At 43.5% G+C, this 18221-nt stretch overlaps 1 protein-coding gene across 1 annotated transcript in view; it reads right to left on the bottom strand.

Moving 5' to 3' along the window:
* hob (bridge-like lipid transfer protein family member hobbit) overlaps window positions 1–18108 on the bottom strand; it is a 61581-nt gene extending 43473 nt beyond the window's left edge. Inside the window, exons 1-15 of the mRNA XM_074087294.1 lie at window positions 17845–18108; window positions 16244–16408; window positions 15725–15814; window positions 13975–14148; window positions 12464–12608; window positions 10959–11117; window positions 9609–9802; window positions 9137–9434; window positions 8173–8502; window positions 6535–6724; window positions 5732–5894; window positions 4824–4946; window positions 3768–4006; window positions 1781–1950; window positions 9–178 (exon numbers count right to left, since the gene is read on the bottom strand). Of these exons, the coding sequence (XP_073943395.1) occupies window positions 9–178; window positions 1781–1950; window positions 3768–4006; window positions 4824–4946; window positions 5732–5894; window positions 6535–6724; window positions 8173–8502; window positions 9137–9434; window positions 9609–9802; window positions 10959–11117; window positions 12464–12608; window positions 13975–14148; window positions 15725–15814; window positions 16244–16408; window positions 17845–18108 (2874 nt within the window). The remainder of the gene's footprint in view (window positions 1–8; window positions 179–1780; window positions 1951–3767; window positions 4007–4823; window positions 4947–5731; window positions 5895–6534; window positions 6725–8172; window positions 8503–9136; window positions 9435–9608; window positions 9803–10958; window positions 11118–12463; window positions 12609–13974; window positions 14149–15724; window positions 15815–16243; window positions 16409–17844) is intronic.
* Between the last annotated feature and the right edge of the window lie 113 nt (window positions 18109–18221).

Raw genomic sequence — 18221 nt, 5'->3', positions numbered from 1 at the left:
GCAAGTACCTCACACAGGTTGCAGTGCGCGATGACGGGCTCCCAGCAGGGTCCGAACGCGTAGCTAAACTCCGCCATCTCGCAGCACAGGTCGTAGTACCACTTTAGGGGCATCATGCTGCGCTCCAGCTCGGTGGGGCCCCACGGCCCGCCTTGCTCCACGGACACTGTGCGCACCGCTGGGGGGGGGAGGGTGTGACACAACTGTTAAGGGCTACTTAGATGAAGCCATAATAGTACATTGTGTCTTAAGGGCGGTAAATAAGGAATTACGAACGAGTCTATTAGAAGCCCGAAGTCGAAGACTGAGGGCTTTAATGAGTCGATGTTCGTAATTCTAGTACCGCCCGTGCGACATACAATGTGTTTCATCACATTTGCGAATAAAATCTTATATTTCTAAAAGAAAAAATATAATTCTTCCCCAAATATTGGCGATCCCTCAGGCTGCGCTCTTGGCAGCGCCGCCCTCCCCCTCCCGCAGCGTGCGTGTGCATGTGGACCTGCAGCAGCGCGCGCAACACCATCAGTACGCGCAATGACTCATTTACCGACCACGGGTTTCATGACAAGCACATTAAGGTCGAGGGTTTTATTTGGGGGGTTGCAACCAAGGTAGCATGCATGTTACGACACTGTTTACGAGCAAGTGTGATGAAAATATAGTAGAGTTTAAACGTCTAAACAAAAATTCGATCAAAAATAATATCGATATAAAAATATGTGTGTGTGGTATATTTTTTAGGGGTATTGCAGATGCGTTGCCAACCTAGAGACCTAAGATGGGATACCTCAAGTGCCAGTAATTTTACCGGCTGTCTTACTCTCCACGCCGAAACATAACACTGAAAGCATTGCTGCTTCACGGCAGGATTAGCGAGCAAGATGGTGGTAGCAATCCGGGCGGACCTTGCACAAGATCCTACCATCTGCAACACATCTGGTATAGCACGTGGCACGGAATACCGAGGACCTGAGTTCGAACCCAGCGCTGGTCTATTTTTCTGTGCATCTATGTTTCAGTTTGTATTTTCGATATGGGTTTTACGGGATGACCCTAAAAGTAACAAAATTTGGAGTTGAAATAAAAAATACAAAAAAACTCCAAAAACCAATCGCTTCTAACCGTTTAGAGCCGGGGTGGCCAACTTGATTAGACCCAAGATCTACTGTTTACTGACGAAACCCTGTGCGATCTACCAATTACATACTGCTTGAAATGTTAAATGAAACAGCATAGATCAGTATGTATATTTTCTGCCATGCCACGATCGACTGATAGTCGCGATGTTATATACATAAACAGAAACCGAGACTCTACAACCGAATATTTTTATAGTTTTGGTGCGACTTTCCGTAATTTAAAGAAAAAAAGAAAGAAAGAAAGAAAAGAAAAAAATTTATTTTGGCTCCAAAATGTACACCTAAAACTAAGACTAGAACTAGCACTAAAAACTATGTTACTAGGTGACACGGCAGGATACCCAAAAAGGGTCTCCACCAGCATGTGTTGCCGCACATTATGTGCAGTAACGCTGGTTTTTCTGTGGAGCCAAATTTCACTCTTCTGTGGCCCGGCGGAAGACCAGTGCTGGTTTTCAACCAGCGATATGCTGAGCCGGGACCTTTTCATAACGGCAACACTACGTATGTATTTTCTCCAACCTATGTAAGGTGTCACTGCTGTTATAAATAAATTATTTTCTTTCTTTAAGAATATTCGGTCGGATACTTGAAGCAAGCAGAACAGGAGGTGGAGGGACTGTTCTTCTATGACATACCTCTAGGCGGCGGCAGCTCCTCGGCGCCGCAGAGCGCGCCCCAGAGACGCAGCGCACTCATACGCAGCAGCGGCTGCGGGAAGTCGCGCAGCAGCAGCTGCCACTGCGCGCAACTCAGGCTGACGCTGCGGCACCACAGCGTCGAGAACTCCGTGTCCTCCCCCCACGGGCTGCAACAAGACAATCCCATCACATCCCAGCCTATATACGTCCTACTGTTGGGCACGCCTCCTCTCACAATTAGGGCTTGGGACGTAGTTCCCACGCGAGCCCAGTGAGGATTGGGAACTTTACACACACCATTGGTTTCAGTCGGTCTGTTTATTATACGTCCCTTTCGTTTAAACGAACATGACATGGCGCAACTACGAATCAACGCTCCCAAATGGATTCTAATCCTTTTGACCCAACGCAGAGTATAACTCTTCTTCTTAACCAGCGTAAATGAAGTAGGAGGAATAGGTATCTGTCTCAGCTATCCTAGTCACGTGGTACATGATGCTAGGGTATAACAAAGGGGATCAAGGGAAGAGTAGGCGGCAGGTGTCAGTAAAACAGTATCCTGTCAGAATCGATGTTCATGAGCCTGCGCACTGGCGGCGCCGTGTATGGCGGGATCAGCCAGCGCCAGTATGTCGAGACATCTGCGGGGCGCGACAACGTTGCACGTAGATTCACGCGTCCTTGTCCCCCTGTTTGTCGTCCCTTTCGTTCCAACGAACATGACATGGCGCAGCCGGTAGGATACGAATCAACACTCCCAAATGTATTCTGATCCTTTTGACGCCACGCAGAATAGAACTCTTCTGCTACCAGCGTAAATGGAGGAGGAGGAATATGTAGATGTCTCAGCTGTATCAGACACGCGGTCGGGATGCTAGGGTATAACAAAGGGGATCAAGGCGCCAGATACCTGTAAGGTAGGCCACGTCCCACCTAAAGTACGCAACGCCCACGACCACGACTGCTGAAATTGTCGTTCCGCTAACGAAAAAAGGCCGCGGGCTTTGTGGGCGAATGTTATTAGTGGAACGCATATCTTGAGCTTTGTATGCTCTCAATATGGGGCCATGTTCTGAGAGAGTAAATATTTCGCATAGATTGGAATAAGTTTTAATTCACAGAGTACATATATAACAGAGACACCACCTAGTACAAGCAAATGGTATCACCCTAATACTGGCTATTCAACTGGCTATTTTTCTTTCCTTCGATTTTCCAATAGATGGCACCAGTGAGAACACAAATAACACGATACGTATTGCCATCTAGTGAGACACTAAGGTTACGGTACACTGACAACAACCAACAAGCTCACCAACTGAGCCCAGACGACTAGAGATACGCATGATGTCTCTGTCTTATTTACGTCAGTAGAAGAGAATGGCATGTTTCTCTCAAATAGTTTCGACGAATGTGAGCAAGCGCGGGGCAAGCCCAGCAAGCGCATTCCGGTTATTCGCCATCTAGCGTCACAATTGCAAAACACTACGAAAGCCTCATAGCTGAAATGTAGCCACATGTAGCCTATACTTTCGTATTCTCAATTTATTATTTTTATGGTGTTTCTTATCTTCAATTAGGAGTTGAATTAAGGTTGATGCGAAGTTGTGTTTATAAAATATGCTAGTCTTTATTTTAAATCTTAATATTTCTACTTAATTCGGCTTATTCACATTTTATAATTTACAAATGTTAATAGTAGTGCCATCTATTGCTGTTTTTTGTATTAAATATAGCTTGTAGGGATTGGTAGGCCATGTTTTAATTCAACATGGATTCCCGTGAATTTATGGTTGTGTTTACGACAAAACGAATGAGAAATAATGACTCGGAAAGTTCTGACGACATCTCGCTCATCTGTTATCTGTTATAGTGAAAGCCCACTTTGACCCACCTATATTCTGTGGGCGTTGCGTCAACAGTGACGCCATCTATGACGTTGAACGATCGCTCGCTTTAGGTGAACTCACCCACAATGTCTCACCTGTCAAAGTCGATGTCCTTGAGCCTGGCCTGCGCATTGGCAGCGCCGTGTATGGCGGGGTCGGCCAGCGCCAGTATGTCAAGGCGCGTGAGGCAGCAGGCCACGAGGCGCGTGCGCGGCGGCGGCGCGGCGCGGCACCGCTGCACGTATATTTGCGCGTCTTTCTGCCGCAGCGCGGAGTACAGCTCTTCAACTTTACCGGCGGGGAGGAACAGGTGGGGCTTGCAGAGCTCTTGGACCTGTAATGGTTTAAATTGAGCGGTGTAATGAGGGCTATCGCGTATGAATTCGCCGCTAGAGGCGCTAGTGTAGCGTGAGGTCTCCGAAATGTCAAACCTCATAGATTTTGGGTGAGCTACGCGGGTTTATTTATAATTAGAATAATTTTAAGAATATCATGCATTACCTGAAATTAATTATGGCAATTATGCGTTACGGGGCAATGAAAGTCTGTGTTTGACAGTTTTGTCTTTCGGAAACTTTTGTCCTCCCTTTTTTTCCGAACAAAACGGGACTACGCAACACTGTGGTTGCTCGATATTTTTATGGTACGGTTTTAAGGTGTATTGTGGAGATTTTAATCGAAACTTTGTTTTCACTCCCGTAAAACAGACTTTGAAAGCCACACTTAAAAACCTCACGTAACAGTGGCGCCATCTAGTAAGACAAAAAACGATAGCCCTCATTGAGCGGTGTAATTGAGATTTAGGGCTACATCGCTCGAAGAACAGATAACTGTAGGGGAGGCAGGTCCTCGACTGGCACCCAAGACGGAAGGCGATGCGCAGGTCTCTCACTAGATGGACTGACGGCATTGTGAGAGTTGTGGTCAACCGGTGGATGCAAGTGGCGAGTCTTCGTTCATTGTAGCGTTTGGCCTTAAGGCCTAATGGCCTTTGTTTAGCAGTAAACGTCTTCCGGCTGCTGAAGATGATGACGATGTTGACATTACAGTTTATTTGAGTGAGCTGATGCGAGGCCCCTAGGCAGTTGTCCAATCTGCCTGACGGTTAAACCGACCCTGGCTATATCCGACAGCAGTACATATACATATACCTTGGCATCCAACATGGTCCTTCGTTTCTGGCTCTCTTTATATTCATCTTCCAAGAGTTCATAGTTATCGCGAAGTTTCACTTCAAACGGATCGTCGCTCATTTCGATTAATAGCTCTTCGATCTGTAAAATAAGTAAATGTTTGTTACTAAGTCACGCTAAAACGGCTGGACTTCTGGAATAACACATAAGCTGTTTTTTTCCGATATTCCCACGAGGCACATCCTGAATATCGTCAAAAATTTAATCTTGTCCCATGGTAGGTAAAACAAATTTTATACAGGCCGTAATAAATAATGAACATTTGTATTTATGTACAGTCAGCAACAAAAATATACACACGTTTAAAGTGCCAAGAATACAGTACCTTATTGCCTGAACGTTATTATTTATTTTTATGACTATGTACAGTAGTGGGTCATGGTAAGAACACCAATAAACATACTTTTGTTGCCAAAGAGGCCTAAGAATACAGTACCTTAATTTTACCGGCTGATCGTGTATACATATTTTTTGCACTTACTTACCTAAACTCAGAAAAATTTAATTCAGACTATTACATTGCCTTATTGCGTATTCAATTTTGCTCTGAATCTATAATAGGCAAATTTTAATTCTAGCTTACTTAGTTTCCATTTTCGATTAGTACTCAATCAATCAATCATTTATTGTCAGAAAGTGAGTGATTACATAAATGGCAACAATTGCATTGAAGTTCGTCACAATCAGCCAGTATATGGCGCACAATATTCGGCAGATACGCTAATACGCTCCTTATATGTCATTGAATCATTGAAATTGAAGAAAAATAAAAATAATAATAATCAAGATTTAGAATACTTAATAATAAAATTAACAATAATAATAGAAAATGTCAATGTCATGTACTAAAAGTACAGCCAGTTTACCTTTATATGCAGGTCGCTAGGCAACGGCCGGTCGCCAACAACTTTGCCCACGCCGTGGACGCGCTTGACCCACTTGAACAGCGACACGAAGTCGCCCTGCACTGCCTCCGCGAACCGGTGCTTGTAGGGGAATATCACGCGCACCGAATCTATGGTTACCGCCCTATAACAAAGAAATGGATAAACTAACTAACAAAAAGTCGGAAAACTCCCGACATTGTCACTTCAAAGTTCAATATCTCAAAAACGGCGGAACCGATTTTGATAAAACACGTCTAAGATTTCAATTTTTAAAAAACCGCATTCAAATCGGTCTACCCGTTTAAGAGCTACGGTGCTACAGACAGACAGACATAGAGACACACAGACACACATAGTGGTCAAACTTATAACACCCCTCTTTTTGCGTCGGGGGTTAAAAACAGGCCAAGTGAACTCGGGCAATGAAGTTGTCGTACAAATTTGTAGGTATTTAAGAATATCTAGTGCTAGCAAAGCACTGCTCCTGAGCAAACACTGGGTGGAGTCATCTAAAATAATCCCACACTGCTAATTCACAGACAAACCTACAAATTTTAAAGGAACCCTCAGTGCGCGAGTCTGACTCGTACTTGTAGGAAAACCGTAAGAACAAATACAAAAATTGGAAAATAATACTTGAGTTTTCTAGTAGTTCCTACTTCGCACTGGGCCCGCGCGGGAACTACAGGCCAAGCCCTCTCATTCTGAGAGGAAGCCTGTGTTCAGCAGTGGGACGTATATAGGCCGTGATTTTGCTGTGGCTAGGTAACCTTTATACTCACCAAACCTTATTCCAGGGCAGCACGAACCCCTCAGCGGCGCTCCTCTCGACCCTGACCTCGTGGTCGTCCCGCGGTCTCTCCATGGTATAGCCTTCCACGGTGACCAGCTCGTCTCCGTTCAGGACCATTTTCAGCTGGCTCCAAACGATGGAGAGCCCGACCTCGTGCTCGTAGGAGACGGTCATGTCATCTAAGAGTTGGTTTAAGTTTATTATCGAAAATACAAACTGAGAAATGGATGCACAGAAAAACCAAAAAAAGAGAATCGAACCCAGATCCTCAGCAATCCGTGCTGCGTGCTATAACCCCTACACCACCGCTGGACAGGAATCTAGACACGATTTTTTTTATTTTTCTGGTTTATCTGTGCATCCATGTCTCAATTTGTATTTTCGATATGGTTTCCACGGGATACCCGTAAAAGTAACTTTGGAGTTGAAATAAAAAATACAAAAATACTCCAAAAAACCAATCATAATGAAGTTTATTAGTTGGGCCAATCAACATTTTAGCCTGATTTGTTGCGAGGAATGAGATTTTCATGAACCTATATGAACGCTTTATTTACCTATCTTCGCACAGCAAATCTCTGGTGAAAACGCATCCTTAGTGTATGTTATTCTGTCCCGTAACTTAGGAGACATCAATAATACACTTTGTTGGAATAGTACATTGTGTCTCAAGGGCGCCAAATAAGGAATTACGAACGAGAGCCTATGAGAAGCCCGAATACAATGTTTTTCATCACATTTGCGAGTGAAATTGTATATTTGTAAAAGAAAAAATAATATTTTTTCAAAAATTGCCGATACCGCTGGCTACGCTCTTGGCTTTTAATAAGTTAAGATTGTTTTTTTGTAATCTTTTTGTATTTTTTATTTCAATTCCAAATTTTTTGTTACTTTCACGGTCATCCCGTAAAACCTATATCGAAAATACAAACTGAAATATAGATGGTGGTAGTCCAGCGGTGGTGTAGCGGTATAGCACACGGCACGGAATGCCGAGGACCTGGCTTCGATTCCCAGCGCTGGTCTTATTTTTCTGGTTTTTCTGTGCATCTATATTTCAGTTTGTATTTTTAATAAGTAACTCAGGAGACGTTACTATGGCAATAAGCTACACTAAGAAGTTGATCGACCTCGTTACAGCGAGTTAATCGTTAACGGACCGGAAGACGAAGCGTTGGCAACCTTCTACGAGTACTAGATGGACTGACGACATCGTGAAAGTGGTGGATACAAGTGGCGAGTTGTCGTTCGTTGCGTCGTTCTAAGGGGGAGGAGTTTATTCAACAGTTTATTTAAGGAAGTGACAGGATTTAAAGCAGGTATGAAGAGTAGTAACTAAAAAAATAAATAACCTGTTTTACATTACGTTAAATAACCTAAAATGCTCGAAGTATCTTTGCGGGATAGAATACAGAATACGGAAATTCACCGAAGAACAAAGTCACCAATATAGCTCAAAGAATATGCAAGTTGAGCATGAGAGAGCGAGCCAAGCGGGCGCGCCGCGGCAGCGGCCGGCGAAGCGCCAGTACCTAATTAAATTAGAAAATAATTTGACCCCTACCAGTACTGTTTATGATGAACAAGGAAAAAGGAATGGACCACAAAAAATCACTCAAAAACTTACCCGTAGCAAACATCATATTATTCTCCTTAGACAGGACCAGCCCCAGATTCGTCTCCCCCTTAAACGACACCCTCCAATCGAGCTCGCTCTTCCTCCCCCCTCCTCCGCTACTCCTTTTCTTCAACTCCCCCTTAAACCCCTGAAATGCTCGGAGAAAAGTCAGTATCTTCAGGTGCAAGTTGGCACTCCATTCGCAATCAACGGTCTCCAGGAATTGGAAGTCCAGAAGGGCAGAGTTCTTGGTTTCGTTTGGAGTGTGCTCTATCCTTGCTAAGCGGACGTGGAGGATGGACTCTGGGATTTCATCTGACCGTTGGCATTGGACGTTTTCTGAAAAATACGATTTTTATAAATTATTTTTTAGAAGTAAAAGCCAGCTTTGTTTTAATAAGAGGCATTCTCAGAACTCATTAAAAAATGTGACAGCATCACATATCAGTCACATGAAATTAATTAATCAATGGTGAAACCAGGCCCTAAAGGCACTTGTCTCACCGCCAGCGAGGAAATGATTGGCTATCGACTATTTTCTCGCTCAAGAAACGAACAAAAGATATAAGATCCTTTGTGAGTAAAAGAGACACATATATTAATAGTTGATCGCTGGCTGTTCACACTGTCGGCGAGAACTCGCTCTTACATCTTTTGTCGCAGCGACAAGAGCTATAAAACTCGCTGAGCTATAGATACTCGCTCAGCGATGTCAGCTTGGCGGCCGCCCCGCACCAGCGAGTCGAGTGGAGCGAGTAATCGCCCGTCGCACGCGAACACTCGCTTACAGCGAGCGACAAAACTACACTCGCTTCTCGCTGCTCGCCCACTCGTTTCTAGTTACTCGCTCCCTTCACTTCTCGCCATCTTCGGCGGGGGACAAGTGCCAAATGATAATGCCGTAAATTAAACTTTAAGGCTCAATTGTAACCACCAGATCGAATAGTTAAACTCTAGTTGACGATATACTAACCTTTATAAGGCACCATATCCACCACCTTCAACCCGGACACCACGGCCGCCCCCTTCGCAGCACTCTTCTCCAGCGTGACGGCATCAACCCTCGTCATCAGACACATATCCTCGCTGACTACGAGGAACATATTGATGTGGGACAGCGCCACGTTGACGGCGACCTGGCAGGGGGAGGGGAGGGAGGGCTGCGAAGGTTTCGGCTGGCGGTAGGCGTGGATGCAGTCGAGCAGGTTGATGATGGTCTCTGCGACTCCTGGGGACCATTCGAAGCGGAGGCAGTCCATCATTGCTTCCACCTGGAATGTTATATGCTTGTGATGTCGCAACAACAACATTGTGTATCTCAACATTGTATTGCATTGTACTTGTATTCTGCTGTTACGAGTGTCCATGGATAGTGGTGTCGCCTACGCAGCCACGATCAGGTGACCCATTTGTTGGTTAGCCACTTAACACTGGCAGTGACCCACCTTGGAGTCCCGGGGCCCGTGGCTGCCCCACTTGACGAGCGCGACGGCGACGAGCGCGGCGCCCCAGGCGTGCTGCCTGCGCGGCGGCGCCCCGGCCCGCGCGCGCGCCGCCCAGCCCGCGTCCAGCAGCAGCTCGGCGCTCCAGTGCCGCGCCCCCAGCAGCACCCGCGGGAACGCAGACCCGTACGGCTCCTCTGATAACATAATATAGATTAAGTTAATTACGCGGAAAAGGAGCTCCGCCAAGCGGAGCTCGGTCAGCTTTGGGTCATTGAATTAACATTGATGAACTAGTAAATGGACCAACAGAGACCGGCAGACATTCAGGGAACTTTTCACACGACCTGCTACTTAGACCAGCTACTTTATAGACGAAGTGATACTAACCCGGCCACGCACCACGCATGTGCTGAGAATACTCTAGTAGCCCTGGCAAATGCACTGACTAATGTGCCACACCCCGATTGTCGAGCAGCTGGCCCAGTTTAAGCCTTGAACTCCTGGCAGCCGGTGTCGAGTGAGCATGCTCGGTAGACTCTGGCCAACGAAAGCTGTCCCAGACAAACCGCGGCAAATTTAAAAAAATGAGGCGGACAACACTTGCTGTACACAAAATTATTTAATTACTAGCTTTTGCCTGAGGCTTCGCCCGCGTGGTATTTGGTTATCGCGCGCTGTTCCGGAACTGTGCATTTTTCCGGAATAAAAAGTAGCCTATGTCACTCTCTGACCCATAAACTATCTCTATGCCAAAAATCACGCCGACCCATCGCTCCGTTTCGACGTGAAAGACGGACAAACATACAAACAAACACATGTATACACTTTCGTATTTATAATATTAGTATGGACTTCTTAAAGCACCCCCCCCGTGTGGTGTCTGGTTAGAATTACACCTCTCCATCTCTTCCGTGGATGTCGTAAGAGGCGACAAAGGATATAAGGTTAAGGTATACCGTAGGCGGCAGGCTAATTGGTTTTTGTCAAACTTTAAACCTAAAATTGCTAAAAGTGGCTCCGAAGCGGTAACGTTTCGTGTGCTCTGCCTACCCCATTTGGGAATACAGGCGTGATGTTTGTGTGTGTGTGTCTTAAAGCACAAATATCAAAATTATCTAAGCCAGGTTGGAATGACTATGTCAATTATGGCAGTTTCAAAAATTATATAAGATTAAAGTTTCGTAAAAAATGCATGGACAGCTTTGGCTGGCCAGAGTCTAGTAGTCCTGACGAAGGGGGGCTGTGCTGACACATTTAACTCACAGTTGGTCCAGGCCATGAGCCCCTAGCAGCCGGTATCAAGTGAGAGCACGGCTAGCCGTGGCGATTGCGCTGGCCAATATATCTCACCTCTAGTATCAAGTAGTTGATCCAGTTTGACCTTGAGTCCCTGGCAGCCGGCGTCTAGAGGCGCGGGCAGACGCGCGCGCAACGCGCCGTTACGCAGTTCCGCGCAACCCTGCACCACGCATGCGCTAAGAACGCTCGTTAGCAGCCCTGGTGATTGCGCTGGAGAAAAAAACATACTCCCGGCAACAGAGAAATACATGGAACACTTTTTTTTTAAATAACGTCAATGATCAATGATATTTCTTTGTACCTAAGTGAACTCTGACCGGGAATTCTGCTATTATTTGTACCTACACTGCTGTTATCGCTGAGAACCTGTAATTGGCTTTCTGTGTGTATTGTTGTCTTTAATCTGTATGTCTTACGTCCACTTGCAGGCTTTTTAATCTAGGTTTAAGTGTTCTTAAGTCCTGTCAGATCCATACAAGAACTGTCAGTTTAAGCCTTAAAGCGAGATTTAAAAAAGCCTACAAGACGTCCTCCAGAATAAATAAATAGATATAATATACAGGGCGTCCCACGGCTATGCCACATGGAGGGAAAGTATCTTAAATATTGTACACTAGCCTGTTGCCCGTGACTCCGTCCGCGGGAACTATTTTCCGGGATTAAAACTAACCTATGTCCTCCCGGGACTCAAACTATCTGTATACTATTTTCATCTGTTTAGACTATCGATTCAGCTGTTTAAGGTGCGGCGACATGCAGTCGCTCGCCGCTCGTTTCCAGCGTCAAATCTGTTCACGTAACATATAGCGATAAAGCTAAAAATGTTGAGCTTTATCGCTGAAAAAAAAAACTCTTTAATTTCGGAAAAAACACTGTTTTTGTTTTATTCACTCCAATTTCTTTTATTACCACTGCCACGACTGCCACTAAAGGTTATGAAATCAGCTTCCAAGACCAAGATCATTCCTGCAAGTAGCCATCTTGACGCTGCTGTTCGACGCGGGGACTTGACGCTGCTTTTTTCAGTCGCGGGAAATTCATAATAGGGTCACGTGACCAGACTTATCGCTGGAAACGAGCGTCGAGCGACTTACATGTGACCGCACCTTTAGACGTAATGATGTAACAAACAAACGAACAAACTTACACATTTTCGCAATTGTAATATTAGTAGGAGGATAAGTAGGATAGAAACTTTTGCTGTAAGATGACCTCATTTTAATTACCTAATTTTAAACCTGCCAGTGCCTGGACAGTCCCTACGAATTAAAAAATGGGGAGCGCCAAAGTTCGCATACTCTTCGCTACACATACCGTAATTTTTGTCCGAATCATCGTTTGTCATAATTTTTTTCCCACCTTACATTTTTCTGAAAATTTTAAATGGTAATCCTTTAGAAAACTATAGGTTAGGGTAGGTTTGTTTTATAACAATTCTGAACAATCATTGGATTCAGAGAAAAAAGAGTTATGACAAACGATCGTTCTGACAAACATTACATTCGGACTTCCAATAAGTATGCGAGCCGATATGGACCCTAAAAAATCAAACTCACAGGTATTGACGTTCTGTATCTGCATCCGTTTGGACTGGTCAAGCCGCTCTGCGAACGACGTGTACCAGCGGAACACGTCTTCGTGCTCGTACAGGATATTGAGAGTGCTCAGTATCAGGTACAGGTTCAGGACGCCTTTCTCCAACTAGAATGATTAAGTCAATTTAAATAAAATAAAAAAAACACGTGTGCAAATTTTGTAAAAATAAAGTGGCGAAAAAAATTAATTTATGAATCAGGCCTTATTTTGCGAAGTTTCATATTAGTGAACTTTAAACAATTACTTCGCTCGCCGTCTATGCAACAAATGTATGTTCATGCAGCTCCTCCGCCTCCACGCTGTAAAAAGTAAGAACATAGACACATCACACAAACCCAACTATCACCACTGTACGTCGTGGTTGCGTTGTTCTGAGGATGAACTCTGGTTCAGTCGGAAACGTGTCAGCATTGTGTGGTAGGTGATAGTGGAGTTCATGGGATGTTTGTGTTCATGTGGAAGTAAGTAGAGCAGCTGCACGAACACATCTGTTGTATAAGCGTAGTTATCCTAAAGTTGCGGTTCAGCAAAGTTATTGTTTATTCATTCTCACCTTGGAGTGTATGTATGTATGTACTCTCTATTGTACAAAATAAGTAACAAACATTGAGACAAACATTGTGGTTAGGACATTTCCCCAAACTCGTTAACTCCGCGTAGCAAACTTTCCATTCGCATTTTTCCCCACTCGAATTTGTTTTCGTTCGCGTTTTTCCCCATTCTTAATTTACTTCAGACGTATTTATTCCATACGTGATTCTTCCATTCGCAAATTTTCCCACTGTATTTATTTATCAATAGTTTATTTTCTTGACGGGATTTTTAACCATTCGTATATTATTTTACCACACAAACGGAGAGGTAGGTTAGTTAGGCATCTTCAGATGCCCGAAGGGCAAACTGCTCAGAAGTCCGCATAAGGCGTAATGGGTTGCCCATTGAGAAAAAAAGTGGTAAAACATGGGAATGGTTAAAAATCCCGTCAAGAAAATAAACTATTGATAAATAAATATAGTGGGAAAACATGCAAATGGAAAAATCATGTATGGATTAAATACGTCTGGTGTAAATTAAGAATGGGGAAAAACGCGAACGAAAATAAATTCGAGTGGGGAAAAATGCGAATGGAAAGTTTGCTACGCGGATTTTTTTTTTTTTATTCGACTGGATGGAAAACGAGCAAATGGGTCTCCTGATGGTAAGAGATTACCACCGCCCATAAACATCTGCAACACCAGGGGTACTGCAGACGCGTTGCCAACCTAGAGGCCTAAGATGGGATACCTCACGTGCCAGTAATTTCACCGGCTGTCTTACTCTCCACGCCGAAACACAACAGTGCAAGCACTGCTGCTTCACGGCAGGATTAGCGAGCAAGATGGTGGTAGCAATCCGGGCGGACCTTGCACAAGGTCCTACCACCTGGACCCTGGAATTAACGAGTTTGGGGACACGATCTAATTACTCTCACCTTGGCGTCCAGTTTAAGCTTGTCCAAATACAGCAGCCGTTCCAGATCGCGCCGCTTGGTCTCAGCCGCGAGCTCCAATTGGTCCAGCTGCAGCGCGACGTAGACTTGCGCGCGCGCCGCCGCCGCGCCCGCCGCGTCCACGTGCACCGCCGCCGCGCTGAAACGGGAGTTGATCTGGAAAAAAATATACTCATTCATACGAGAATAATGTTTTAAACTTTCGGAATTTTTACTCATTGTTTAATGAACTAAAATAATTTCCTTGCTCACCCGCGACCTTACGATAGCTAAGCTTATGCAAAATATGCGTGTTCATGCAGTTCCTCCACCTCCACACTGTAAGAACACACACAAATCACACAAACCCATCTATCACCACCACCACACTACACTGACGCGTTTCGAACTCAAACAGAGCTCATCTTCAGAGTGACACAACCGTACACCATGCTACCAGTTGTTAGACTAACGAACCACAACCACCGTTTTAACTTGGCACTGTAACTCCCAAGTACCCACATACGTTTTATGAAACAAAACAAAACTACCCACAAATTATTAATAATTTTTTTTAAACCGTCCTTCAAAACTACCTTGATTTTTTATTTATTTACTGTCAAGGCATGTTTTATTAACTACCATTGCTGAAATTAGATCCAAGCCGTAGCAAGGGAGATGAAACTAAATTTACCTGCTCATTAATAATAGACCCATACTGTTGTATCTAATTATCTCCCTATGTGGTCTATTATTAATGAGCAGGTAAATTTAGTTTCATCTCCCTTGCTACGGCTTGGATCTAATTTCAGCAATGTTAGTTAATAAAAACATGCCTTGACAGTAAATAAATAAAATCAAGGTAGTTTTGAAGGACGGTTAAAAAATTTATTAATATTTTGTGGGTAGTTTTGTTTTGTTTCATAAAACGTATGTGGGTACTTGGGGAGTTACAGTGACAAGTTAAAACGGTGGTTGTGGTTCGTTAGTCTAACAACTGGTAGCATGGTGTACGGTTGTGTCACTCTGAGATGAGCTCTGGTTGAGTTCGAAACGCGTCAGTGTAGTGTGGTGGTGGTGATAGATGGGTTTGTGTGATTTGTGTGTGTTCTTACAGTGTGGAGGTGGAGGAACTGCATGAACACGCATATTTGCATAAGCTTAGCTATCGTAAGGTCGCGGGTGAGCAAGGAAATTATTTTAGTTCATTGATATGGACCTCCGCAAAGTAACGCCTGATTCAATAAATCATTGTTTAATGTCATGGTCGAAACGTTGAGGTAAATATTAGGTACCCATGTGTTTAACGTGATTTTAATTAAAATTTCAGTATTTTATTGAATAGTCATAGAATTTTTTTATTTATCGCATCGGCGCCAGAGTGTGATATCTTTGCTAGTAGCTGGAAGAATTTATGTAGAGAGTGTACGAGGTTCTGTGAAGCGAAGGATGACCGTCCGCCTTCACTAAATTGTTCGTAAATGTTAATTCTGTTATCTTTTGTGCCATGTGTCATGAGTTGTGCTTGTTAATATTTTATGAATTTCACAGTGCTTTGGCTTGTCTGTAATGCTGTGTAATTATTTCATTAAATAAATAAATAAATTTAACTATACACTATACAGTAGCACATGGAAAAAACTAGACAAGAAAGGTGGGGGTCGGGAATTGTACTCGAATCTACGTCAACCAGTTACCCAAGAGACAAAATATTTGTACGTATACATATTTTTATTTTATTTTTATTACACACCTGAAGACTGCTGAGGGCCACCTTGAAATCGGTGCTAGTCACATTATCCATACATGTCACGTTCGTTGTATCTATTTTTAAACTAAATATCTGCAAAAGAAAAAATCAATTTGTTATATCAGGTAGTATAATGAAATTACACACTCATATTTTATTTATTTTACTGGCCACTGCACTTGCAGATTATACTAACATTTCGTCATAAGAAATCGTTGTTAGTTTCCTTCATAATGTGCCTATTACAAAACATGACAGTCCCTTTTATTCAATTTTTTACTTATTTCATTTGTCCCAAATTTCCAAGTACTCCGATATATTTACCCTGTTTTGCTACACTTTTTTTTTATCTGTCTATTACTCATCCAAGCTCCCGGTCTAAGATTAATCTTTTTGCTCGCAGCTTATGCTGATCCTGAGCCCATTGCCACCTGCTTATGTGTAATTGTTTTTATCTGTGTAGTTCTGTCTTATTTCTGAGGCAATAAATGTTTTTTTTTTAGCAAGGACTAAAGCTCCTACCTTTGGTATTACAGGTGAGAGTCGCGGCAGAACGGGCGCGCTGTCCGCGTCTTCTGCCGCGTACTGCCTCACTTGCGGCCGTTTGTACCGGCGGTGTTTCTGAACGAACTCGTACAGCTCGTCTTGGAATGATACGCGCGTGTTGCTCACGGCGCAGTGGATTTTCTGCGGGTAAATAGATTGTTTTTATAATAAGTGTTGCTTTTCACTTGGTCTGTGTAGAATTGGGTAGTTTCATGGGCAAAAAAAATATAAACGTCAGTTGGGGCGGCCACATAATACCGATTTGGGATTCCTTAAATACATCACACACGTACGTTTATTTCAATTCCGAACGCTCAGGCCACCGTGCGGAATTCCGAGTCAGAGAAAAGTTCGAACGGAAAACTATTGTCTGTATAGGTCTGGTATATATATAGTAGGTCCATTGATTTGTATGGATTTACTGCGTTCGATATCCCGAATCGATATTTCGAATCGAAATTCCGAAACGACCTTTAGATTGGCAAAAATATATTCATATTTATGTTTATTGATTCAAATTCATGCTCATTACATTATTAGATGGTAGTTTTGACCGCTATGTGTCTGTCTGTCTGTCTGTCAGTGTGTCTGTTTGGGGCACCGTAGCTCATAAACGGATGGACCGATTTGAATGCGGTTTTTTTATTTCAAATCAGGGTTTCAGCGATGGATGTCTCATCAAAATCGGTTCAGCCGTTTTTGAGATATTGAACTTTGAAGTGACAAAGTCGGGGGTTTTCCAACTGTTTGTTGGTTATATAGGTTATCAATCAAACAAAAAAAAACAAAGATAAAAAAGTGTTGCACGGCGTGACGTCATCAACGACGATTTCAACTGGTTATATCTTCATAATTGTTTGTTTAATAGACAAAAGAATTAATTAGACAGGAATTGATTAAAGAACTGAATAAATCATAATAAAACCTGATTTACACATCGGTAACATACTGATGTAGTGATGTATGACGTAACCACGTAAGTTCGCACTTAATCATGATAAATGATTTGCCCTCAAACATTTCACAGTCGATTTTATTAGACTAATTAATACCTTCGTCTCATAAAGGTATCGGTTAATTATTGATACTGACTTGATTTGCATTTCATACTGACTACTTAAGTATCAAGATCAAAAAAATAAGTGTCGTAAACTAATAACTAAACTATAACTAAAAGTAATTTGAAAAAGTATCCCCCCGCGGCATGGACCCAAAGATGCTGGCAGCATTTCCTCGCTATAGCAATGCTGATACGTTGTGCGAGGAAGCTGCCAGCTCTATGGGCCCCTGTGGTATCCGAGAGACGTTTGGATAGTTCTTTAAAGATATTTTTTGCGCTAGGCCCCCACAGACCTAAGGTCTCAACCCCGAATGGAACAAAGTTGTATTCACGGCCGAGACCTTTGTATTTGTTTATTTTGAGATTTTCCTCCGCCTCTGCTGCTATAAAAAAAATATTTCAATAATATGTTATTGAGGTTTTTAAGGTGATAAAAAGGGGGGGGCGCTACAAAATAACTGATTTTCAAAGTGCGCGTTAGACGGAATAAGTTTGGGAACCTCTGGTTTACACTAACCTCCACATTCAGAGGGCCGTCAGCTTTAACCGTCCCCTCAACCAGCATGCTCAAGCCCGCCTCTCCGAGGCACTTCCGTTCTTTAAGCACCCTGGCGCGCGCCTCCACGAGGTTAGCGCAGAACACGAGCGCCCGCGCCGGCCCGCCGGCCGCGCCGTCAGCGTGGAGCTGCGACGCCGAGCCTTCGAGAGTCAGCGTCGGCCCGTGGATGGTCACCGTTGCGTTTGTGATGTGGATACCCATGAACTGCGGCAAGAAATACATAAATAGCTAAGTTCTAATTATCACAGTCATGTATGAGTCGTTACTCGAAATAATTGAATTATTATTATTGAACATGAAACTACCATGAGACTCACTCATATTCAATATATTGA

The sequence above is a fragment of the Choristoneura fumiferana genome, chromosome 5, assembly GCF_025370935.1.
Source record: "Choristoneura fumiferana chromosome 5, NRCan_CFum_1, whole genome shotgun sequence".
Lineage (NCBI taxonomy): Eukaryota > Metazoa > Arthropoda > Insecta > Lepidoptera > Tortricidae > Choristoneura > Choristoneura fumiferana.
This window is presented reverse-complemented; position numbering and strand designations above follow the sequence as displayed.